This window comes from Gopherus evgoodei, chromosome 1 (assembly GCF_007399415.2).
Source record: "Gopherus evgoodei ecotype Sinaloan lineage chromosome 1, rGopEvg1_v1.p, whole genome shotgun sequence".
In the NCBI taxonomy this organism is placed as follows: domain Eukaryota; kingdom Metazoa; phylum Chordata; order Testudines; family Testudinidae; genus Gopherus; species Gopherus evgoodei.
This window is the reverse complement of record NC_044322.1, coordinates 230,569,557-230,595,261: the sequence shown is the minus strand read 5'-3', so window position 1 is coordinate 230,595,261 and position 25,705 is coordinate 230,569,557. Positions and strand designations below refer to the sequence as shown.

Here is a 25,705-nt window from a genome sequence, read left to right as displayed (position 1 = left end):
GGGACAGTTGTTTATTCAGCAATAGTGTGGGGGCAAGTGCATTTTTCAAGCCTTGCTCACAACATTCATATTTTGAAAACAATGAAGCATAGCTACAATACATGGGTAATGGTATTTGTCAATGAATTTTGTGGTCATAAAAAGGAGGGACTAATAGCCACACATAGTGCTGTATATTGCCCTCCATGCAGATTTTAAAAATATATCCTCTGAGATATAAAATAGTATTTAAAACTTTATAAAACCACATGTATTGCAATGCCTGGGGTGGGTGATAAGCACTGAGTACTGGACTTAGGATCTCTGGATCTTAAGTATGAGCTTCTATGCCTTAACTAGATCCAGCTCTGCTAGCTCAAAGAATATAGTAGACTCATGTTTCCTTTTATGTAGTCCAGCCACTCGGGAGACAAAGAACCACCCATTGTAAGCATGGGGTACAGATGCAAAAGATAGCCTTGAGGTTGTCAGGTAAATGCCTTTCTCTATGCTGGCCCATGAGAACAGAGTAGGAGCTGGTGATCAATCAGGACTTCTTATCATGGGATCTCAGTGAGCTTTACGTTAATGAAGCCAAACTTTCAAGGAGGAGAGCTCCAGTGTCACAAGCAAATTGTACACACAAACAGGTAACTGTGCATGCAGACCATGCATTTAAGCACACAAAAGAGGGTGCTTGAACATGCACACGCTAAGGGATGATTCGGAAGCATAATTTTATGTATGTGCTCATAGATGTTTGTTGGGCACAACTTAAGTGTTAAGAATTGCCGCATCAGATCCGCCCAATTAGTGATAGCAAAGCTCAAGGGAAGATGGGGATAGTGCATGCTTATTTATTTATAAGAGATTTGTAAAGTTACAAATGTGTGTATATGTATACTAAAACTGTGTACTGTATATTTTATTACACTGATGTATATTTCATTCTCCCCTACGCTTTGTGTCTTTGCCTCTGATCCTCTCTTTGGCTCCGATCTTGAAAACTATTGCTACATGGGCATTGATGTCAGTGTGACTTCATGTGGGTCAAGCAGTCAGCCCTCACTCTACACTTTGCAGGACTGAAGTGTTAGTTCCAAATCCTGCAAACACTTATGCACTGTGAGTAGTCTTCATGGCTAAAGCTAAGCATGTGAGTAAGTGACAGCAGAAAAACTCTTTGGGACAGTGATCAAATCAAACTTTGTGTCTGGTACAGCAATGGGGCCACAATCCTAGCTATGGCTTCTAGGGGCTATTCCAATATAAATATAAAGTAACAGCAACAAAACACAGTTATACTAATACTACCAGAGATCCATCTAATGCAAAATACTGTCTATAACAGATGTTCCAGAGTAAGATTCAGAAAACTCCTAAATGTTTAAGAAAGGAATAATCTGACCAAAAGAGAAGTCACTTCCTAGCCCCTTTCACTTAGGTGTAGGGTGACCAGATGAGAGGAAAAAAATATCAGAACACACGGGGGGGAGTCCACTGGCATAGCAAAAAAAAAACAGCAGAACCCAGTGCTGCCAGTGGAGCGAAATATTGAGATGAATTGTGATCGGTCGGGACGCAGGACAAACACCTAAATATCGAGACGGTCCCGATTTTATTGGGACGTCTGGTCAGCCTACTTAGGTATTGGTTTATGCCCTGAAGTATGACGGTTAACAGCCCTTATAAAAATTAAGTATTATCTCAAATTTGGTTGATAATGTATGAGATGTCCCTGGTATCTTGAATATTGGTTGCATTTAACACATCTTGCTACAGTTAAAAGAATCTGGTAAAAGGCATTTGTAAGTCACCTTTAATAATTTTCTGAAATAAATACTTCAGTGCTCTTTACCTTCTAAAAACACAAAAACAGAACAAATAATTGCCAGCAGTCTAGAATATATAACAAATGATATCACAAAGCTGTGTGTATAGGCAATAGCAACGAAACAGCTCAGGAATGACAAAGATATGCATTGTCGAGCTTCTAGAGGGTTAGTAGAAACCACACTGAATAGAAAAATATTTTTAAAAACAATTAAAAACAGCTGGAGTGTTCTTTTTCAGATTCCCTACTGATTAAAAATAGGACACAAAACTTGTTTGGAATGTATCTACTGAATCTTGAGAATATCCAAGATTGATCTTAATTAAAAAGACAATTCAGACATTTTTGACTGGCTGTGGTGAACAGTGCCTCTTTCATATCTTTTATGGCACTGATGAAAAGCAATGGATGACTAGTCAACCTTAGACCCATCCACACACAGTCATGTGGAGGGAGGGGTCGCCCATGGGAGGAGAGCAAGAGAGTAAATAAGAGAGAGAATTTAACGGATCAAAAAACCTTTACAAAGTAGCTGTTCTCTCCATTAACTCCTTTGTGGCTGTTACCATATTACAGGCACTTAAAATGACTTTTGGAGGAGTCTGACTTCAGGAAAAATCCATTCTGCTAGAAGCCCTGGGAATTCTGGGAGCCTTTTCCTAAACTGCAGGTAGTAGGCTGGCCAGAAGTTACCTGTCATCAAAAAGTGAAGGGGGAAGGAAAATGGGGATGGACACAGACAGATGGGATGAAAAGAGATTGGGTGGGGGGGGAGGAGATTATCTAGTGAAGTAGGAAGAAAAGATTAATATTACCTGCTTTGTGTTACTGCTAGGACACTTAGGGCTAAGCTCTGGCTGTACCAAACTAATCTTTAAAATGTGGTACCACTGTAAAAAGAGATTATATAAAGATGGAAACTTCTTACCCAATAGGCCTGTTCCTTTTGTATATTCAGAATCCTATCTATTGACTTTAGAAAATAATAAATAAATAATTAAATAGTTTTACCACAGTTTACTCCTGGTAGCATAGCAGAGCCACTGCATCTATCATGGAATGAGCTAGACTGTATTTTACCTTGGGCATCAACAGAATTGTTTACTAAACTCCAGTCATTTACACCTGTGCAACAGCAGTATGACATAGTATGACATGTCAAAACAATCTTCATTCCATACAACCTGCCTCAAACCAACATCTATTGACACAGTAAAGCCAAGAAGATTGAGAACTATCATTGCCAGGAGGCGTTGGAGATGGATTGGCCATGTGCTTCGGATGGAATCTGATTCCATCACCAGAATAGTATTAAGATGGACAGCTGAAGGCAAGTGAAAATGAGGCCACCCGAAAACAACACGGCAAAGAGCTGTGGAAGCTAAGCTGAAAAACCTGGGGCACAACTGGGGAACCATTGAAAGACTTGCCAGAAACAGAAAGGAGTGGAAGAGCTTTGTTACTGCCCTAAACGCCAGAGGCATAATGGGAACATGATGATGATGATGAACAGCAGTGAGAGGCAAAATGTGAAGACAATGAGATTGCGCAGGTGGCACTGAGGTCTTAATTTGGCCCATGGAACTTTTATTAATATTGATGATACACAGATGAAGGGCGGGAAGCTCAGCTCAGCTTGACTCTCAGATCCCAAGCTGAACGAGCAGGGCTAGCAGGTAGGGACAAACAATCAACATATATTTGCCTGCAAACTGAATTTGATTAAGAATTATTAAGAGACAATAAGCATGGGCCTCCGACCATGCCTTTAAAAAAAAAGTCACTTTTCAGAATACAGCCCTACTTTAGAAGTGTGGTTCCAACTCCATCTTCAGAGAAGAGACAACAAAGAAAGGAAGAGAGAGAGAGAGAGAGTTAGACTCATATGTTTTAAGGCCAGAAGGGACCATTATGATCGTTTAGTCTGACCTCCTGCACAATGCAAGCTAGAGAACCTCACACACCCACACCTGCTATAGGCCCATAACTTTTGTCTGAGTTACTGAAGTCCTGCAATCTTGATTTAAAGATGTTGAGCTACCAAGAATCCACCCTTAAGTCTAGTTCAAACCAACAAGTGGCCTGTGTTCTTGGTATTAGCTGAAACTTTGTATATACTGCAGGAACAAGTTGCATTTGGACAACAGTAGAAAGCAGTAGGTTTTCAATTTACTTCAGAAAATACCCAGTAAAATCTTTCAGACTCCTCACAGCCTTCTCTCAAATATTAGAGCTCTTTACAAGAGTTGTTCCCAATCCCTGTGCTTTCTGATTGAGCCCTCTGATTACAATTGATGCAAAAACTTTTATTTGGAACGACAGAGCAGCAGCTAGTAGCCCTGTTCTGTTACTAGCAGGGCAGGCAAAGAGCTCTGCTTCCTTGGGGAAGATCGAGAGTTACAACCAGTGACTCAGTGTTATCCTGGTAACTACTTACAACAGAATTCTAGCAACATTTCTCCCAGGGCCCCTTGCTTTTTCCACACACATAAAGGAACACAGATCTCTGTCCAGTAGCAATACAATTTGACAGCCTTGGTCTCTATTTTCCTACCAATGGTAAACACTCCCATCCTTTAATCAACCCATATGCTATAGAATAAATGGATATTACCAAGTCTTCCTTGCAACCCACTGTTATAGAAATATCTAGGTTTGGGAAGTTATTGAAATGTGTCTTTTGTGAGATAGCTCCACTCTGCATTATCTGGAAACGGGGTATTTCAGGAACACAGGGTGATGGTCTCCTTTGAGGCACTGTGCTGGAGAAAGAACTTCTCCCTTTATAAGTAAGCAAGGTGACTGTTTTCTAGAGATTTAGGCTTGCACATATTCTTGTTGAGAGCAATGAGTACAGAGAACAATGAATGCCTATCAACACAAACTTATTACCAACCACCACACATGAAACGAACATCAAGATCTGAGGAAAGTCAGAACAAGCTTTAAGTTTTAATACCAGATCACCAGTTGCCATAATCAGCGTTGCTTCACTGAAGTCAGTAGAACTACTCTGATTGACACCAAATGAAAATCTGGCCTGTAGCATTTTACCCTCAGGTTTGAAACACTTGGGGTATGAAACATTACATTGTAAACTGAGAGCAGGCAACACCTATGCACATCCAGCTAGCAAAAGATAGTGTTAAGTCTGATTTCTTCTGGGCTGGTCACTTAAACCTAGGTTATAAAGCTGTGGAAAAAAATGGGTTCCTTACAAAAAGGGCACTGTAGCAATCACCATAGCAGCATTCTTTCAGGAAAAAACGGGTTTAGGAGAGCCCACTATGTCACGGAACAATTACAATACAGATCTAGCCTGGTATGCTGTCTACGACAGTGGACAGAACCAGATAGAATCATAGAAACGTTTCAGAGGAAGGTATCAGAAATCCACAGTAGGCAGACTTCTATGTTAAACCTAACAGACACGAAATTGTCACACTCAAGGGCAGCAACACAAGGAAACAAAGCCAAAAGTGCTGCTCTTGTTGCCTTGTACATTTAAGTTATAACAGCCATCCAAGCGTGAGAGAAAGTACCAACCAGTAGACTGGAGCATACACCTTCCTGGAAAATGTACAAGCTATCAAGGTATTTTCATTATTTTAAAATTAAATTCCCCCTCCACACACCACCACTCATTCACAATTCATAGTTACCTCTTGGGAACATGAAACATCTTTTTAATAACATTTGTCTTCCATCATGTCCATGGGCACACACTATCAGTGCTTGGTTGTCCACAAATGTGATTCTGCCCAAAGATATTGTGCGGGGGAGTGGAGGTTGGGAAAAAGAAGGAAGTCAGGCTCAGGTAGCCTTCATAGGTATGTCTTCAAAAATATTGCTAAATACCATCATCCTTCACTTGGCCTTCTTGGAAAGAATATAAGCACCATATGGGGCAGCCAATTCCTATCTTATCTACTCTGTTTAATTAAATAGGGCCCAAGCAGACACACACACACACCTTCCCCCTTCAGTCAAGTGAAATTTGTCATAGAAATATTTTGGGCTTGGCAATATTCAGGGCCGGCTCTAGGTTTTTTGCCACCTCAAGCGAAAAAAAATTTGGCTGCCCCCCCCAGCTTTTGTTTGTTTGTGTGTTTTGCTTTTACACATTGGCACTTCACAGTTTTGTTTTGTTTTGACTCTTTAAAATTTTTAAAAATGGACTCTTCAGCATAAATGATTTTTTGATGTTTCATGATCTTTCAAATGCTGATGCAAATTTCATCAGTCATGAAAACCTTCAGTTGCCAGAAGAATGTCCAAGTTACAGAACAGTTTGCAGCAAAACCAAAAAACTATATCTTTGGTCTGTGAATACACTAACCACGATCTATTAATTTGTTCTCCATTTTTCATTTTTTTCTTCGTACTGGATGGCATAAATCAACAATTCAACTCATTAAATGGATATTCAAATGTAGGATCTAGTTTTGAAGGACCTTTTTTCACGATAATCATTTGCATTACATCAGTAATTATTGTCGGCCATGTACTTGGATCCGATCCTATGTCAGTCTCACCACCTTCCAATAATTGTTCTTCAATTTTAGATTTGGATAACAGTTCTTCATTTCTGGACTCTTCAGCTGAAGAAGTAAATCTTTGGATGGATTGTGATTGTTCATCTTTATCAGTTAGCGAAGATAATCTTTGGTCAGATTGTTGCTCATCTTTATCAGTTGATAAAGGTAATCTTTGGTTCAATCAGTCTTCATCAGTTGATGAATAATCACCTTCAATGCATTCCTTAGAGCTTTCTACTTGATTGTCGACTTTTTTAAAATACTTTTTTGAAGTATGAGATAGTTTTTCTAATTCTTTTTGCTGTTTCTCTCTTTGTTGCCAGTAGGCAACACCGAAAAGTTGTTTTCTTTTTCTCCAGGCATTTTAGCCCTATAATCACTGGCACCAATGCAGAACGGAAATTAGCGTGAATGGCGCTGATAGGGCAGCACAGTACATACGCATAATCGTGATATGAGTGACCATGTCACAACATGACATGATATTTTTCACATCATGCTTCTATTGCACTACTATATTTGCCGTAGGTAAGGTTCTAGTCATTGGGGCGAGAGAGCTCCCCATGAGCTCATACAAACACTGGACCCAGCCCTGCTGGCATTTTCCCAGTGCTGAGGCCGCCCAGCTGGGAGTCCAAGGGTCATGCAACAGAGAGAGTTCTCGGGCTGGAGGAGCCAAGAAAGAGGTGCTGGGCTTGCTGGACAGATGCTGCCCCTCTCTGCCAGGTCACTCACCCCATGCAGGGGGGAGGCAGAAGGAGACTCCAGGCACCTGCGTGTTGTGTGGGGCTGGGGAGGGATGCAGCAGCTTCTGGGGCTCCAGCAGGCAGAAGCTTCCCAGGGGTCCCAGGGACCCTCCCACCCGGCCCGACTCTTACCTTGCTGCGGATCTGTTCCGAGGTGGACTCGTCTCCTGTTGCTGCTCCTCCCGCTGCTGGGGGTTGGGGTTGCTACTGGATCCCAGCCCTTCTCATCCTCAGTCTTCACCTTGGCCCCGGCATGAGTTCGGCTCAGCCCGGGCTGCCACTTCGCTCCCCTCTCCCCTCCCCTCCCCTCACAGGAGGTGGAGCAGAGGGGAGGAGGAGGCGGAGGCAGGGACAAGCTGAGGAGGAGCGGCCTCCCTGGGTGCCATGTTCTGCCCATCCTCTGCAGCCTGGGCAGGGCCATGCTACCGACTTCTGCCTGGGGTGGGTGGCCGCTGCCGCGCGGAAAAGCAGTGGCGACAGTCTCCCTACTTAGCCAGCTCCCTGCCCGCCGCACTGTGGAGGCAGAACAACAGACTGATTACCCCCCTGGGCGGTCAGGATCCAGCCCAGGATGTTGCCTCAGGCTTGAGCTGGGTCCCCAGCATTATGCTGCCCCGATATTTTGCCAGCCCAAGCAGCTGCTTGTTTTGCTGATTCCTAGAACTGCCTCTGGAGAAGAGTGTGGTGGAGTTGCAAGAAAGAGCTGCTGCTGAGTTTAGTTCCTTAAATCTAGATGATCCAGGACTGTGGACCCACTTGAGCAGTAGCCCAAGGCACTTCCTTGTACTGCATGGGCCACAGCAAGTGAAAAACTTTATTTTTTTCAAAGACAATGAAAATAGAAGTTTCCATCCAACACATTTCTGGTGTGAAATCCCCAGTGGTGACAAATTGGAGAGGCCATGGCTTATGTACTCAAAAACCCAGAATGCTGCATAGAGTTTTTGTTGCAAACTCTTCCAGTCTAATGTTCCAGCCACATTGGGTTCTACAGGAACAAAGGACTGGAAAAATCTGGCTAGAAATCTGGCATGCCATGAGAAGGCAGCAAATCACCAGAGAACATTCCATAGGTGGAAAGAGCTCAAAATGAGACTAAGGTTAAAGGCCATCATAGATGATCAGCATCAAGAAAAGTTTACATCAGAGTCTCTTTACTGGCAAAATGTTCTGAAAAGGCTCATTGCCATTGTGAGAATGCTTGCTAACCAAAACCTACCGCTGCATGGCACTTTGGATCAGCTGTATGTGCCAAACAATGGAAACTTCCTTAAAATTGTGGAGCTGATGGCTGAGTGTGATGCTGTACTCCAGGAGCGTCTCAGAAGAGTCACCACCGAAGAAATGTACACACACCACTACCTTGGAAAAAACATTCAAAATGAGATCATACAATTACTTGCAGCAAAAGTCAAACAGAAGATTGTGGAAGATCTGAAGGCAGCAAGATATTATTCTGTTATTCTGGATTGCACACCTGACATCAGCCATACGGAACAAATGACTTTAATGGTGCGTTTTGTAACAACAACAGAACCTAGTGAAAATGTCCCTGCAATGGTGACTGTCAGTGAGCATTTTCTAGAATGTATTGACATTGATGATACTACAGGAGCTGGTATGACAAATGTGCTTCTTAAAAATCTAAAAGATACAGGAATTGCGATGGCTGATATGAGAGGTCAGGGCTACGATAACGGTGCCAATATGAGAGGAAAGAACAGAGGAGTGCAGACATGGATCCGAGAGTTAAACCCTCAATCTTTTTTTGTCCCATTCAGTTCTCATTCATTGAACTTGGTGGTCAGTGATGTAGCATCAGCTTCTATTGAAGCTGCTGAATTTTTTAATGTAGTTCAAAGCATCTATGTATTTTCTCTGCATCAACTCATCAATGGCAAATTTTGAAGCAACATCTGGGAACATCCTCTCTGACACTGAAACCACTGAGTGCCACATGATGGGAAAGTCGAGTGGAGGTGATAAAGCCTATCAAACACCAAGTTGGGAAGTTAGATGATGACATTGTTGCCATTATGGAGGATAATGCTATGACAGAAACTGTTCGTGGAAGAACAGTGGCAGAGGGAAATGGAATCACCAGAAACATACATAATTTCAAATTTCTGTGTGGCTTAGTGTTGTGGCATGACATACTGTTTGAAATAAATGTTGTAAGCAAGAGACTCCAAGATGTTGACCTTGATATATCTGGAACAAATGTACAATGCAAAGTCATACCTACAGTCTTACAAGTCAGATGAGGGATTTCAAAACTTTCTGAAGGGTGCACAGAAGTTGGCAGCAGAACTTCACACTGAAGCTATGAAGACATTTTGATTACGAGGCACGGGATAATCCCATAAGATGCCCCAAACAGCAATTCAAAGTTGAATTCTTTAACCAGGTGCTAGACTATGCAATACAGTCAGTTGAAGAATGTTTCATGCAGCTCAAGGAACACAGCAGTATATTTGGGATGTTGTATGATATTCCGAAACTCCTCACTGTACTTGAAGATGACCTACACCAGCAATGCAGGGCACTAGAGACAGTGTTGACACATGATGACATGCGTTATATTGATGCGAGTGATTTAAGTGATGAACTGAAAGCCCTTTCAAGATACATTTCAGCAGGATCAACTCCAAAGGCTGTTCTAGGATATATGTGCACAAATAAGATGATCACTCTCTTTCCAAATGCTTTAGTTGCTCTGTGCATACTTCTAACACTTTCTGTAATAGTTGCCAGTGGAGAACGCAGCTTCTCCAAGCTGAAGTTAGTAAAAACACATCTGTGCTCCACAATGACACAGGAGAGGCTGGTCGGCTTTGCAACCATCTCAATAGAGCATGAGCTGGCCCAGACTGTGGACCTTCAGCAGGAAGCAGTTCAAATCTTTGCAACCAAGAAGGCATGGAAAGCACCACTTTGATTATTCAAACAGATAAAAATGCCAGTGTTTACTATGCAGACAAGAAAAGTTACATTTACTGTTCAAGTGTTTGAAAGTTGTGTTACTTAAATTTTTTGAACAAGGCATTTTAATTTGTTAGTTCTCCTTTATTGAGGTAGGTAGCAGAGTAGTACAATGAGAGGAGTAGAACAGGAAGGCAGAATTGAGACCTTTCAAAGTTTTAGCCCAAGCCAGGGGGCATGGGGGCATCATTTAAGCTCCCTGCCTCAAGTGCCAAAATGTTGAGGGCTGGCCCTGGTCTGAGCATTAGTGGGTGGTGGGGAGGGAGCAGTAGATTTGGTATACCTTGATTTTAGTAAACCTTTTGACATAGTCTCAAATGGCATTCTCACAAGCAAACTGGGAAATGTGGTCTAGGTGAAATTATTGTATGGTGTGTTCACAACTAGTTGAAAGATCATACTCACAAAATAGTTATCAATGGTTTGCTGTCAAACCGAGGGAGATGTGACTCCTGTGGGGGTACCATAGGGATCAGTCCTATGTCTGCTAATATCAATATTTTCATGAATGAATTAGCTAATGTAGTGGAGAGTACACTTACAAAATTTGGAGATGACATTAAGCTGGGAGGGGTTACATGCACTTTGGAGGACTGGATTAAAATTCAAAATGACCTTGACAAATTATAGAATTGCTTGGAAATCAACAGGATGAAATTCAATAAAGACAAATGCACAATATACACTTGGGAAGGAAAAATAAAATGCACAACTACAAAATTGGGAATAACTGTACAGATATTAGTACTGCTGTAAAGGATCTGGGGGTTACAGTGGATCACAAATTGAACATGAGCCAACAATGTGATGCAGTTGCAAAAAAGGCATCAATCTGTGGTATAGTTACAGAAGTGTTATATGTAAGATGTGGGAGGTAATTGTCCCTACTCAGCATTGGTGAGGCTTCAGCTGGAGTACTGTGTCCAGTTTTGGGTGCTGCGTTCTAAGAAAGATGTGGACAAACTGAAGAGAGTCCAGAGGAGAGTGATAAAAGGTTTAGAATACCTGACTTAAGAGGTTGTGGTATCCACCATCATTGGAGGTTTCTAAGACATGTTAGGCAAACACCTGTCAAGGATGGTCTAGGTATACTTGTTCCTGTCACAACACAAAAAGATAGAATAGATCAGTTTTTCTCAACCTTTTTGATACCAGGGACTGGCTTGCTGCCTTCTTAAACTGTCAGGGAGATCTCAGGGACCAGTCCATGGACCATTCATTGAGAAATGCTGGACTAGATGGCATCTTGAGGTTTCTTCCCAGCATAATTTCTGTGATTCTATACACAAGGGCTGTTGTGTTTTAACACTGTCATATGGCTGTGGTTAACCTTAAGGGGACATGATGTTAAATATAGTCCTTGATTGCTAAGTCATGTTTCACATCATTATACTTAACATGCGTTCTAATATGACCCACTGGTGAGTGTGTTTTACAGGTCCCCCTCTGTGCTAATCCTTGGCACGTTAACTCAAGATGAAGCAGCTTTTGCTTTTAGCCTTTAAGGTCCCCAGTTCACTCCCCAGTGTGCTGGTCAAGATGGCAGCCATCACATTAACATAATGTACTTTCCTGGTATAGACAAGCCCAGAGATGACAATACCGTCTCCAGTCCATGACACAGCAGTTCTGACAGTAAAGTGGGTCAGAACTCTGTGTCCATGAAATCCCTGTCTGCATTGAATTAGACACCCTCATCTTTGATGTAGGATCCATCACATCAGGCCGAGCTGGCCTCAATACCATCAACACAACATGCACCAAAATTTTCACTGCAGATAAAACCTACACTTGCTTTGGCTATGTTGCCTTTCCTACTATCTCCATCGACTCACCATGCTGAGCTGGTGGTGTAGGAGCTGGAGATGGGTGCAGATCCATTAGAGGCCAAATACACTGTATTTTACCCAGAGGAAGTTGAGCAACACAGCACTGTGCCTTGGATAACCTGACCTCTTCTATCAGATTTTATATAGAAGCCAGTAGGAACAGTTGGTTTTGAGTTGAACCAAAAATCCTCGAAGGCCCAAGATTGCTGTCTGAATAGCATTGCTGTTGCCTGGAACTCTATTCCTGAAGAACTGCTAAAAAGTTGTGAAAAACAAAATGGTGCTCTTTGTCCGCCATAATGGAAAACTGTGGCCTGTAGTGACTTCTCTTTCCCAGCCAATTAAGGAGCAACCAGTGCTTCCAAAGGAGGCTCCTTGTTGTGTCTACATTTAGGATAAGGTCACAATAGGTCAGGGAGGGGAGAGTTCCTGAGAGAGGAGATCCAGCCTTGAGGCTCTTTGGGCTCAGAGTTATGTGATGCAGAATAAGAAAAGATACACTAAACAGCTTAGATATTTTTTTTTAAGTTTTCCTAGCCATATGTGATGCCTTGAAAAGGAACTTAAATTATCATAATGGCCACTTAAAAATAAAAGCAGACACAGTCAATAGTTTAACTATTTCAAAGAAGTAGCTATCTGTGTTTGGTATGGTTTATATGCCTGGCTTTTTAGTCTTTTGTGGCCCATCAGCTGCTGCTTAGCTTTCTTGGCATCCAAGCAAGGTCTGTTACTGAAGCTGCAAAGAGCTATTATTGAGTCAATGGGAGTGGAGAACCAGGCTTAAATAGTGTGGCTGGATTATAAAAGAGGCTGGATAACTTTATGACCATAACATTTGTAATTAGGCAAACTAAGGCTATGGTAATCAATTCTCATTCTTCAAAGAGGAAAAAAGTATAGAATTCTGGTAATTGCCCACTCCCCGTGCCTCCTCTCTGGTCACTGCTGAAGCCCTTTCAACTTTTCTCCTCATTCATTTGAAACCTTGGGGTATAACAAGGGTAATGGATGGAAATTATGTGAAGGAAATGTTAGTCTGGGAAATTTTCAGAAAAGCTGCTTGGAAGGATAAAGATCTGCTTAGATTTTGGAATAGTCTCTTGTGGGAGTGGCGGAAACTTTTATCATTTGGGCAATTTATACAACTGGTCTGGACAAATCACTAGAAAATGTCCCTGACACAATACCCAAAATTCTGTTTGCCAGAAGCTGGAAATGCGCGACAGGGGATGGATCACTTGATGATTACCTCTTCTGTTCATTCTCTCTGGGGCATCTGGCACTGGCTGCTGGCGGAAGACGGGATACTGGGCTAGATGGACCTTTGGTCTGACCCAGTAGGGCTGTTCTTATGTACCCGTCCACCTTTTGTTTGTCTCTGAATTCTTCTGCCTTCACTTCTGTCCATTGTGTCCGTACCCACACATATATCAGTTGTATGGCTGTGTATATAGACCTCCACTTTCTATGTACGTGCGGCTTCTTAATTACCATCTGGAGAACAGAAAACCCGTCTCTGCACCCTAATTTCTCCTCTGCTTTGAAAGTGTTAATAACATCATCAATCACTCTATCAGTTCTGATGGCAATGCATTCCAATACACAGCCTAGAGAGTACAAGGGGGTGTGAGTGACCTGAGAAGTGGATCACCAGACTATGAAAGCATCAGACTTTGTCCCTTGCATGTCTTCCTGCATGGTAGTACCAAACACCATGGAAAGCAATACAGAGGTATTAAAGGTTATATCTGAAAGGGTTCTTCCAGAGCTCTAGGTTAAATGGTGTGTAATTCAGAGCTCTCTCCAGAGCCTATTCTGCTATGCATTGGCAGCAGGCAAAGTTCATGGAAATTGGCTTAAATACAATGTCAACCCAAGAACATCCATTTAAAAACACATGCTAAGTAGTTAGTTGGGCACCTTAAACTCTGCTGACCCAGAATTGAGTTCATGTTTTGTCATCTCTGTATCTCAATTGTCATTATTTGCCTTGGAATAATCAGCTTTTTTGTTTACTAGTTATTGGTCATGGGTACTGCATTTTCACTGCACTTCTTCTACTTAAGAAAAGGCCGTAAGTTTGGATCTGATTAAAAGTCATTTGTTAACTGATACTCGGGAAATCCCTAGTGCATTTTTTAACTAATTAGATGAATTATGCCCTCATTTACATTGAGAAAAATCATGCTTAAAGTAACTCAGGAGAGAAAAGGAGGCAAAAAGGGGATGGTGGAGAGGGGCAACAGTGTAGCCTTGATTAACACTGCTCAAGCCATGGTTTTCACGCATTGTCTGGCTAAGCGATGCATTTCACTCAAAATAGGCCATGTTATCAATTAATGGTAGACTAATTATCTGATGTTGAGAAGCTGCCTAATTAATTAAGAACGTTGCTATACAGGAAGTTCTAAAAGGAGGCATCAGGCACACACAGTTTTTGCAGACTATCGGAATGTGTTTATTAGCAGTAAACACAACTGGGATGTATTAGGTAAGCTCTTTTCTCCAGAAATAGAGAGTAGGGATCATTCTGGCACTTGCTGAGCTATTTGTATAACTTGAGTAACTCTTTTTAAAATGTTGACATTTTGGTTAGTTTTGTCCATTTATAACAGTGCCACATTTTCATAGAAATTAGATATAGAACTGAAGCCCAAGGAGGCACAGTATAAATATACTATATCATGGCAAGATTGTCCCCTACAGTGTGTATACCAGTGCTCGTTGTCCAGACTACTTTTAAATTTCCCAAATAAAGGGGGTTTCCGCCACTTACCTTCTGAGATTATCTACAGGCTCATGGAGCTCACTGTTAGGAATGGTTTTGTTTAGGTGTTGCTTTGACATTCAGCCTAAATTTTCTTTTGCTTAACTTGCGTAGTTTTTTCTTTACTTAATTATTATTTAACTGTGCTCCCTTGGATTATGCTAAACAATTCTTACCTCTTCTCGGTGTTTACTTTTAAATATTTGTAGACAGATTCCTTATTCCTCTTATTCTCTGTTTGGTCAAACTATATGTATTCGATCCTGTTAATCTTTCCTCATAAATTATACATTTCAGTCTCAAAATCGTTTTTGTTGCTGTTCTCTGAATTGGTATGTCTTCAAGATGCGCCGACACAGAGCCTGTCAGACCAAGCAGGGAACACATTGCAGAGTTCAGGGTGTTTTACCAAAAACACCAGCACCTCCCAGTGAAAGTAGGAGACTAGGAGCTCAGACTGTTCAACTGCTTTAGTACCACAGAAGCAGAGAGGCAGTCTCGCACATAGCTGGGCCCCAGACCATATAGGGACTTAATGCTGAATCCTGAAATGCGCCGAGCACTCTGGCCCTGATCCAGCAAGTCACATAGGCACATGCTTAGTGGCCCAAATGTTTCAAATTAAGCACATGTAAAGTGCAGTTGTGACAGTTGCTCTGTTGGCCGACACACTGGGGACCTGTAGCGCTAAAAGTGTAAGCTGCTACCGCTTAAGCTAAAGAGCCATGGCTGTGTAGGTGGGGGCTGTAACAACTCATAGTCTCTGTGCTCAGCAATTATAACACACACTTCTCAGTGGATTACACTGTGCTGGATTCAGCGCTTTGCAGGATCACTCCCTTAAGGACTAAAACCAGCACTCTGAATGGCAGTTAGTAATAAACTGGCAGCCAGTACAGACCATAGGGGGGCACTGGTGTAAGGGGCTTGCTGTGGGAATCAGTGCAAAGCACACTGAACCCTGCTTTCTGATCTAGCTAAAGCTTCTAAATGGCTTTCTGTCCTGTTTGGAGCATATGACAGTTATCAAGTCTGTGGGTGATAAAGGTATAGATAATTAATGAGACCTACATCTGAAAGAAAAGGCTGCAACCTTCTTCAAATAGCTGTCAGAAAACAGAACTGGTCAAATGTTGGGCCTGCCAGCCTTTACAGTGTTCCTCTAAAGTAGGTGAAATTTTAGGCCCTATCTCGTTGTCTTTACTTCAACATATTATTTGATTAGGAATTTTGTCTGTTTAAAGAGGGCAGGCAGGTTTAAGTGTTTGGCATCTCAAACTGCCGGATGAATTCCTTTTTCAATTTTGCAGGTGACCTGAAATAATCTGTTTAACGGAGGCTTTTATATCGAATTTTGTAGAAATCATTCTAATTAAAAGATTGACAGGCAGGAGCAGTTATGAATTATATGTAAGAAGTTGAAGAAGAATATATGGGAACAATGGGTGGAATTCAGATATGGGCAGAATGTAATTGCACAAACTGGAGTGTAACACACTCTGATTCAGAGTTTCACGTTCTTTTTGCACTGATGTAAATAATTACACAAGAGGCACAGCAATGGAGAATCAGGCCTGAGATCTTAAAAGACCACAAGTGGTCAAGACTTTAGTCTTACAGTACCTCTCATCTGAAACACAGCTCAGTTTTGGTCTCATCAGGACTTAACTACCTGTCCTACATATTTTGTAACATTGAAATGATGCAGATTAAGGCACTTTCTCTATACCCTCAAATTACAGGGGGAGATTTTCAAAAGTGCATTAGGCACCCAACTACCATTGAAACTAAGTGGGAATAGACTCAAACTGGTGCCTTTGAAAAGCTTGCCCATTTCAGAGACTTTGTATAGGATTTTGTTGTTGTAAAGAACAGTGAATCAATGTATGATATTTAGGGAATGATTTACAGCTGTAAGCCCAATTTCCATAGCTAACATACAGTTCCCAACATATACCTCGTAACTGTGTACAATTTGGAAAATTAAAACATCCTTATGTCCACACTCTTGTTAACTCACTCATTTGAGAATTTCTTGTTTGTTAAGACCCTACAGCAATATGTTGAAGAAAAGAGACATAGCAGACAAACACATTGCTTTAGAGGGAAGGCTGATCATATCCTGATCACTGCTATATTGCTGCAAACATGGAGACATATCAGGATTTGTTGACCAAATAAACAGAAGGATAACAATTCCTTAGTCAGATGACAGAATATTTGCTTTATTTGCAATTTAATATATTTGTACATCTTTTTATTAAGTGTATGTTTATTTTAAAGTAAGTACTTCATACTCTTCCATAAGCACTGAACAAGTCACAGGTAGGACAGTATCTATCAAAACAGAGATCATGGTAATGGAAAGATGCACAGCCCCACACCCTCCCTCATTGGACTGGGCAGAAAACCTCTAGTGTAACAAAAAAGGAAAAAAGTGATCCTTAAAGTGTGATTCTACTCTGAAATCTGACTAGATTATACCTCTATGATTTCATAGATATTCTCGTTATTCTCGCTGTACCCTAAAAGGGCAGAGACATCATGAAGTCCACTAAGGACTTCACTATTATCAATTTTATGCCAAAGGTGGTCAGATACTACAGTAATAGGTGGCAGTATAAAACCATAAGAGAAGTTTTATAGTTTGACCAATTTGCAAGTCAAAAAAACTATTTTAACTGCTAATCCAACAAACTCATGTGGAGTTCTGAAAATGAAGTCATGTTCTCTTTTGCCTCTTACATCATTACCAGTAACAAAGATTTTGCAGCTGGGATTTATAGTAGTTGGCTATTTTGCTCCTGATGCACAAGGGAAAATCAAATCTTCACTCTGCTGATAGTTGTAACATTGCATTTTTCTCAGGCAAGTAAATGCATGTTATTCAAAGACACAGGGAGCAGAACTGTAGAGTGGGAAAGGGTGCTAATTTTATTAGCACTTTTCTGTCCATAAGGGCAGTTTAAATGATTGTTCATTTTTTTTTCACTTATTTTTAAGGTGGATTTTGGACTATTAAAATACTGTTTTAGTGCATCTACTTTCTGAGGTCTTAGGAAAGGCAGGATGTAAATGCAAAGTATAGTTTATGCTGAGCCCACTTGTCTCTGAGATCTGCATGAAGAGGAACCCCTCCATGCAAAAGGGTAGGCAGTGGTCAGCCACTTCCCCAGTACTGATCCCTCTGCTCCAGATATCATGTATGGCTCTTTGTGGGACTGGGAGTACATGAACTGTGAGAGGGAATCAGCAGGCAGTGACAGAGGGAGAGCTGGGGATCAGGATGGTGCACATTGTCTTCATCCTCCCCTCAAGCTCTTTGTAGAATCAGCAGGAAATCTAACAGAGCCTAATACTGCTTTAACTTTCCCATAGGTACCGCTCCACACCTTACCCTCATCCCCCACCTGTTCATATAAAGTTCTAGGGTCAGCTGTCAGTGGAGGAAATCCTGGCAATGGAGCTCCACTGGAGCAATGCTAGCCAGATTGTCTGTAGGGGGTTGCAGAGCCACTGTGGAGGCATGGGACCTCCAGTGGATTCCCCAGGTGACGTAGGATGCTGAGAGGACCCTTTGTTCATTCTTCAGCAGAGCAACTCATCCTGTCCTCAAATTTTTGGGAGTGCACTGTCTCTGACAGGTTTTTCTATGGGAGGGGACGATCAGGTCCATTATTATTTATCTGCCTACATGCCCCAATAAAGAACCTCCTAACACTATGACATCTGGAAGTATCAGTCATTCTCTGTCGTGTTTTCTGTATTTGCATCAGTTGATGAACCTAACAGGCTGTTAGGGTGCTGTTATCATCAATAGGAATAATAGCAGTAGTCTATGATTCAGTAGCTGATCATTGTGTTTGTGTTTCTAGGTCTTTGACAGAGTCCGGGAAGATTGCCCTAACTTCCAGGAGAAGATTAAGCCCATTAATGCAGAACTCACTCAGCCAAATCTGGCCATCAGCGCCAAGGACTCACAGGAGCTCCTGTCCCAGGTCAATGTTGTCTTCCACTGTGCAGCAACAGTTCGCTTTGATGAGCCACTGAAGTATGTCCCTTGTTCTCTGTTTGCATTTATTAAGTAGAACTTAGTTTCTTACTGGGAAACACAAACTATGAGAGGCCATTATTGTTTTTTCTTGTACAATTACAGTAATAATTCTCCAGGTATGTTTTCAAACTGCACATAAATTCTGGATTGGATATACAATTTAAAGGGCTCAAACTATTGACTGCCTAAAATATCACATATGTCAGACCTTAAAACACACACACACACACACACACACACATCAAGATTGAGGTTCTGTGGCATTGCTACACGGAGCCCAGGACAGGAATAAAAAGGAGTCCTGCAAATTAGGATTGCAGTGCACTGGCAGAGTTAGGTGAGGCCCCAGAACCGGGACAGCAGGAGGATGCTATGTGCCCGGACTCAGCTGTATTGGCAGGGCTACATGGAAGGAGTGTAAAGTGAGTCTACGCAGTCTCTGACTCTACCGCTAATGTTATTGGTCCTACTTTTTCACTAAAGGTAACTCAAGGAGAGAAATGATAAATGTTTGAAGCAGCATATTTTAAATAGCAAATCACAAGGTACCATAACATTTTAAAATATTCACCCAGCTTTGAAAATGTTGCCTTCATTGTAATGAGGCATTTTAAAAAGATGGCTTGTTACTTAAGGCATTACCTTGAAAAGCACTTGGTTTGTTCATTGTCACATATTAATGAAAGAGTTCCTAGCACAATGGGGTCTGAATTGTGACTGGTGCCTTTGAGCCCCACTTTAACAGTGATAATGATCTGATTGTGGTCATAGATACAGGCCCCAAAAGAAGTTCATTAATGACTATTACAATATCCCCCTCTGAGACATTACATTGATTGTGTCTCCATTGCTCATCATGAGGGTTTTTTTCACATATTATTACTATAAATATATTTAGTTAATCACCATAGGGACCAGGGGGGAATTTCTCCCAGAGCATTGTATAAATGTGGTATGTATTTTTTGCCTTCCTCTGAAACATGAGGGGTGAGTTGCTGCTATGGGCAAGATAGTGGATTCCATGGACTGTTGATTCAGCATGGCACAATAAATTGAATGTTCTTGTGTTCCAAAAACAAAGCCCTTAAAATGAGATTATAGATAGAATTTAGTGAATTTTTCCAGCCAAAAATTATTTTTATGAAAAAAACAAACTAGGTATTCATCAACACTGAAATGTTTTGCAAGTTCATGTTGGTTTCATCAAATTGTTCACATCAAGGGGGGAGAACACTGAAATATTTTGGTTTTACATTTTTTAAATTAAACATTTTGATTTTTCAATTTGAAATTACTTTTTGATTCAGAATTCCTTTTACTTATATTTTAAAAAGTTTTAAAAGGCATTAAATGTAAATTAATTATTGCATTTTGAGTCGAACAAATCATTTTGTTTGACCTGAAACAATTTTTTCAACTTTTTTTTTTATTTGGTGAATATTTTTCAAAAAATCATTTGAATTTCTCCAAAATCATTTTTTTTGGGGGGAGAGGGGAGAGTTCTGAATTGAGAGTGAGCTGAAAAACCTATTATTCACTCTGCTCCAATTATAGACTAGGTCAGGGATTGGCAACCTTTGGCACATGGCTAGCCAGGGTAAGCATCCTGGCGGGCCAGGCCAGTGTATTTACCTTCCATGTCCGCAGGTTCGGCTGATCGCGGCTCCCACTAGATGTGCTTCCTGCCACCCCCATTGACCTGGAGCGGCAGGTAAACAAACCGGCCTGGCCTGCCCGGGTGCTTACCCTGGAGAGCCACGTGCCAAAGTTTGCTGATCCCTGGAGTAGGTAATATTGTGCAATATATGCAAAATAAATGAATTTAGATGTACTATTTTGGCCAGAAATCATAACTCATGGGTATTTCTGTCCAGTCCAGCTGAATTGATAATGAATTCTTCTTCCCTGCCCCCCTCCAAAAAAAACCCTGAAAGCTCCTCCTGCTGACAAGTTTGCTGAAACTGGCCCCATCTTCCCTAGTGTCTCTGCCTCCATGAAGGAAAGCACATTTCCTATAATATGAAGCCTGCAAGCAAGCTCAGGCAAAGGGAGCCCACATATCAGTCAGAGCCCATGGAGCAAACCAGCAGAACACCTTGCACATATCCTGAGTGTTTCAGGGAAGATCTTCACATTGGTACCCATTTTCCCTACTCCTTTACCAACTCTTCCCCCCCGCAACTCTTTGGAATCACTAATTTTATTACTTGTAACTTTGGCTTCTTCTAGTGTTGTTCCATTGCTTTGGACAAGGCCCCATATACTTATCTGGAATCCCTTGTATGTTGGTATAGCATGTGTCCTTCAAGACCAGATATGAGATCATGTTGAATGCGACTAAAAAGTCAATAAGAACAACACTTCATGTCCTTCTGTTTAAATACTTGTATTTTTCTTGAGGTGGAATGGTTGTTCAGCAAACATGCCAGCAAAGAAGTGTTGTCAGTTTTAATTTTCATAATAAATTAATGAGGATCTTTGCCTCCAGTCCATTGGATTGGGTAGAAATATTCCTGAGTTATAATTTTTGACCGGAGTAGTGGATTCATAGTAGAAGAATCCAGTACTACATGTGTGAAAACTACTTTCGCCTCTTGCATCTCATTTAAACTTCCTCTTCTGCTGTGACCTAGTTTCCTCACTGTGGAGGTTTGCCTCTGAGGAGAGATTTGCAGTGTATGTAGTTTAAATACATTTATTCCCTATGAACCCTTTTTGTTTGCTTTCTCTCCCCTTATCTAGACATGCCCTGCTGCTGAATGTCATGGGCACACAACAGCTCTTATTGCTGGCCCGGCAGATGCAGAAGCTCGAGGCCTTTATCCACATCTCTACTGCCTATGCAAATTGTAATAAGAGAAATATAGAGGAAGTCATCTACCCACCACCTGTTGAGACCAAGAAGCTCTGCGACTTAGTGGAGTAAGTAGAAACAAACACAGCTTTCCTTCCTGAAGCTGGTGTGATGTGCCACCTCTGCAGAAAACCTATGACTGGATTGTTCATACACCTATGCTATGGAATGTTCCCCCAGACCAGTTATAGGTGCAGTGTCCTTCGCATTTGCACCTCAGCTAACAGTGCTGGGAAATGGGTGTATAAGAGAAGAAGGAGACAAAGGTGGTAACTTGGATTCCAAGTATCTTCAAGAGATCAACTTTCAAAACATTGATTGGAGGAATCATTCCTACATGCTTGTATCCAATAATGTTGGTATTTTTGGCCTTCCCCTTTAACCTATTTTTATTCATATTTTCTGGAAATATTTGCAATATAGACATAAGCTCTGAGTCTTTATTTGGAGGTCTTTTAGAGTCACATTAGATTGTCATTTGGATCGACCTTCCAGCGGTGTTTTGATTTCATTTGAAATAGGAAAGAATTAGCAAATAAAATGATCCATATGTGTCAATCCTATTATTTCAGCTGTTTTTCCACAGTCTTTATCTATAGTGGCATGTGACTCTTTATGGTCCAGCATGGAGTCAGTTGATGGTGCTTGTTTGTGTTAGTGAGAACGACGCAGTGCTTCTTCCTTTTCTAAGTCCCAACACTTTTGTTCCCTCAATAGGAGCTGTACCTTTTCAGAAAGTGAGCATGATTCACCACTGCATTACTCCTGTTGTCACTCAGTGTTACTCCACTTATTTCAGTGCAGTCCCAAATAGTGTCAGACTCGAGTGAATCAGACTCACTGTTATAGAAAGAGATTTAAAATGATGACAGCTCATTGCAAGAATCCCAGCCCTGACTGCTGAGTTTAGACCTTTCTAATGGCTCCTTTCCAACTGCTTTCTCCCCATATATGAGCTGTCCATCTGCAGGGCCAGGTTCATTCTGTATTGAAAACCACAGCTCAGCTGGAGAATTCAGTAAATCTGCAGGACAACAAAAGTGTTTATTTAACTGAGTTTGTTGAATAGATGGATAATTAGAAAGAAAAATAAAACCTACTGACAGGGATTCCAGGGAAGCCTTCTCCTGAGAAGAATTAAGCTTCCCCATGGCAGTTTGTTCTGCCTTCCTTTTTCTTTTAAAATAATATCCTATTTACATAATATCAGCTTTCCATTAGCTCAGAATGCAGGTGTGTGCTGCCTTGTCCTTTGGACTTGTTCAAAGATGGGCATAAGCAGTATCTGCTGGCTTTTTCTCTCAGGAAAGAATAGAATTTGGGTTGGCTCTTGAATCCCATTTTGCCAAAATAAACAATTGCACTTTCTGAGTGCTAATCGGAAAATGTAATGTCAAATATTTGTTCTGTCTTTGATTTTCCTCTAGCAGCTCAGAATCTTGAATATAGTTCTCCACAGCCAACAAATGGAGTCAAAATAACTTTAATGATATCAGGACCTCCCGCCTTCACTACTTACATATAAGGGGTTTAGCCAGCTTGCAGAGTTCAGTTGTCTGTCACCGGCAAGTGCTGGCTCAGAAAAAAAGACTTGAGCAAAGGACAGAATGAGCCTCTGAAGCCGGCAGGGATTTCTGACAATATGCCTCTACTGCAGCCTCTGGGTTGCACAGGCAAAGGAAGTAATGATGAAAGCTTCAGAGAGTTAAGGGGTGAGGTGCTAGCTCTTACCTGCTCTGCTGTATGTTTGCCTCAGCAGTATACAGCTGTCAACTCGTGGTCACCACAGTTTGGTTTTTTGTTTTGTTCGCTTGCTTACTTGCTTACCTTACACTTTCTCATGGTTGCCTGAATTCTGGCAGCATTCTTGTGAATGTTGTCCTTGCTCAGCAGGTTTACTATCATCCATTGCTTTCAATGGGCTGGAAGCCACAGGCTGCCCTCAGTTACAATGGCTGCCACTTCCCTGCAGCCTTTGCAGGTGGCATGAAGGCTGCCCATAGTGAAGAGGACCACTGTCTCCCATTGTTTTTAAAGGCACTGAAACTAGGAGGCACTCAGCGAAGATTGCCGGACTCTTGGTTTGGAAAGTGGTCTGGAAACTGTAATGGTGCATGAAGGAGACGTGTGGGCGGGGGTGTTGGGGGGAGGCTGCAGAAGAACATGGGGGAGTAGGTGGGAGAAAGTCAAGATCAGGGACTTGTGATGGAGAAAAGTAAGGAAAATACAAAGGCAAGTTGGGAACAGGAGACTAAGGGAGAATGTGAAGAGCAGAGAACTGGCTAGTGCAGGGAGGGAGACAAAGAATGGGTAAGAGGACGGAGACAAAGGTGATGCTATCAGAATACTTCATTATTCTGTCTTCAGCTAACTAGGAGGAAGTATATCTAAGTGTGTGCACTAGTCCAAAAGGGCTCAAAGAAAGATTATTAATAGGCAAGGGAGTTTTCCCCTTAATCCCTTCCTCCACCCCACATATATCCAAAGAATCACATGGATTGTGTCATTAAAAAGGGAAAAGAAATAGCAAGTTATACTTTGGGCCAGCCAGCTGTGAAAGCATCCCTTCATATCTTCATCAAATGTCTGTTGGAAAACTGATTTTAAAGCACTCAACTGAACAAGTATCTATATTTTTCTTTTCTTAAGTTTCATATATCTGTATGTCTGAGGCTGGCAATACATTATAATCCTGGCTGATCACCTGCTGTTCGGGTTCATAGTAGCCAATGCCAGCAGAAAGTGGAACAGGTCATTCAGATATACTCTTTTACAGTTGTAGGACATTGGCTGTTATGATGTGTAACGGGGATTTTTAAGGCTAATGTGTAAAGAAGCTTCTTAGGTCTAATAGGAAAGCAGAGCTTTTACAAAGTTATTAAAAGGCATGACCCTACAATTGTAGCTAAATAACAGATCCTTTAATGGTCCTCTTGATGACAGGTTTAATTTGTATTTATGAGTATTGACTCAGCTGGAATCCTCGGTCAAGCTGGGGGTTTTTTGCGTTTGTCCTCCTTCTATGTCCCTGATTTCAAATATGATGCTTCTTTAACTGTAACTGAAACTTTAAGATTGATCTGTGGAAACCAAAAGTCACACTTCTAAATACCACCAGGCCACTAGAGGAAACATATAATCTGCTACATCAAGCAAGGTATGCCTTATTCTAAAGCTGAGGGAAATCAGCTTTGGAGGTGCACTGAGGTAAGGAGCACAGCACAGTCTGTACAGTGTGGACTAAAGCAGGGTGCACGTTGTCCCTGATCATAATATTATAGAAATGTAAAAGGAAGTCAGTTCTAATTTACATAAGGGAGCATCTGATTTGTGTTAAGTGTAAAATCTTAATACAGAAAGTCACATTTTCTTAGGGGAAAATAACATATCTGTTTGGTGGAGCAGGGGGACAGTGGACAGCTAACCACAGCATTTTTGTTTGGTTTCATAAGGCACCAACAGCAGTGAGGAAAAGCAGTTAGTACATGAATTAGCCTTTCAAAACTTCGAATGTAGGTCACAGAAAATGTAGGGCAGCATAAGGCCTTGTTGAATTGTTGGCTCAGTACTTCCATGATGGGAACACCAATTAATCATAGCATGTGGGAAGTTGGTATTCTTGAGAGGGTCTGTAGCACAAACCTCTCAACTGTCGCTCAGAGCGGCGTGGAGGCTCACCCAAGATTCTGGAGTCATGACAGGGCACTTTAGCTGGGCACTTTGAAAGTATATATTTAAGGCCATACCAAATTCACAGTCCATTTTGGTCAATTTCATGGTCATGGGATTTAAAAAATCATAAATTTCATGATTTCAGGTATTTAAATCTGAAATTTCACAGTGTTGTAATTGTAGGGGTCTGACCCAAAAAGGAGGGGGGAGGGGGCATCACAAGGTTTTGTAAGGGGGTTGCGGTATTGCTATCCTTACTTCTGTGCTGCTGCTGGCGGTGGCGTGGCCTTCAGAGCTGAGCAGCTAGAGAGCAGCGGCTGCTGGCTGGGAGCCCAGCTCTGAAGACAAAGCCACCGTCAGCAGCAGCACAGAAGTAAGGATGGCCTGGTATGGTATCACCACCCTTACTTCTGCACTGCTGCCTGCAGAGCTGAGTCCTTAGCCAGC

The 25,705-nt window shown here is 41.6% G+C and overlaps 1 protein-coding gene across 4 annotated transcripts in view; it reads left to right on the top strand.

Annotated features, from left to right (window-relative positions):
* Positions 1-25,705, top strand: part of FAR2 (fatty acyl-CoA reductase 2) — a 210,036-nt gene that overhangs the window by 126,059 nt on the left and 58,272 nt on the right. For all 4 annotated transcript variants that reach the window (XM_030539025.1, XM_030539034.1, XM_030539007.1 and 1 more), the window contains 2 exons: positions 18,554-18,729; positions 21,475-21,654. In XM_030539025.1, the coding sequence (XP_030394885.1) occupies positions 18,554-18,729; positions 21,475-21,654 (356 nt within the window). The remainder of the gene's footprint in view (positions 1-18,553; positions 18,730-21,474; positions 21,655-25,705) is intronic.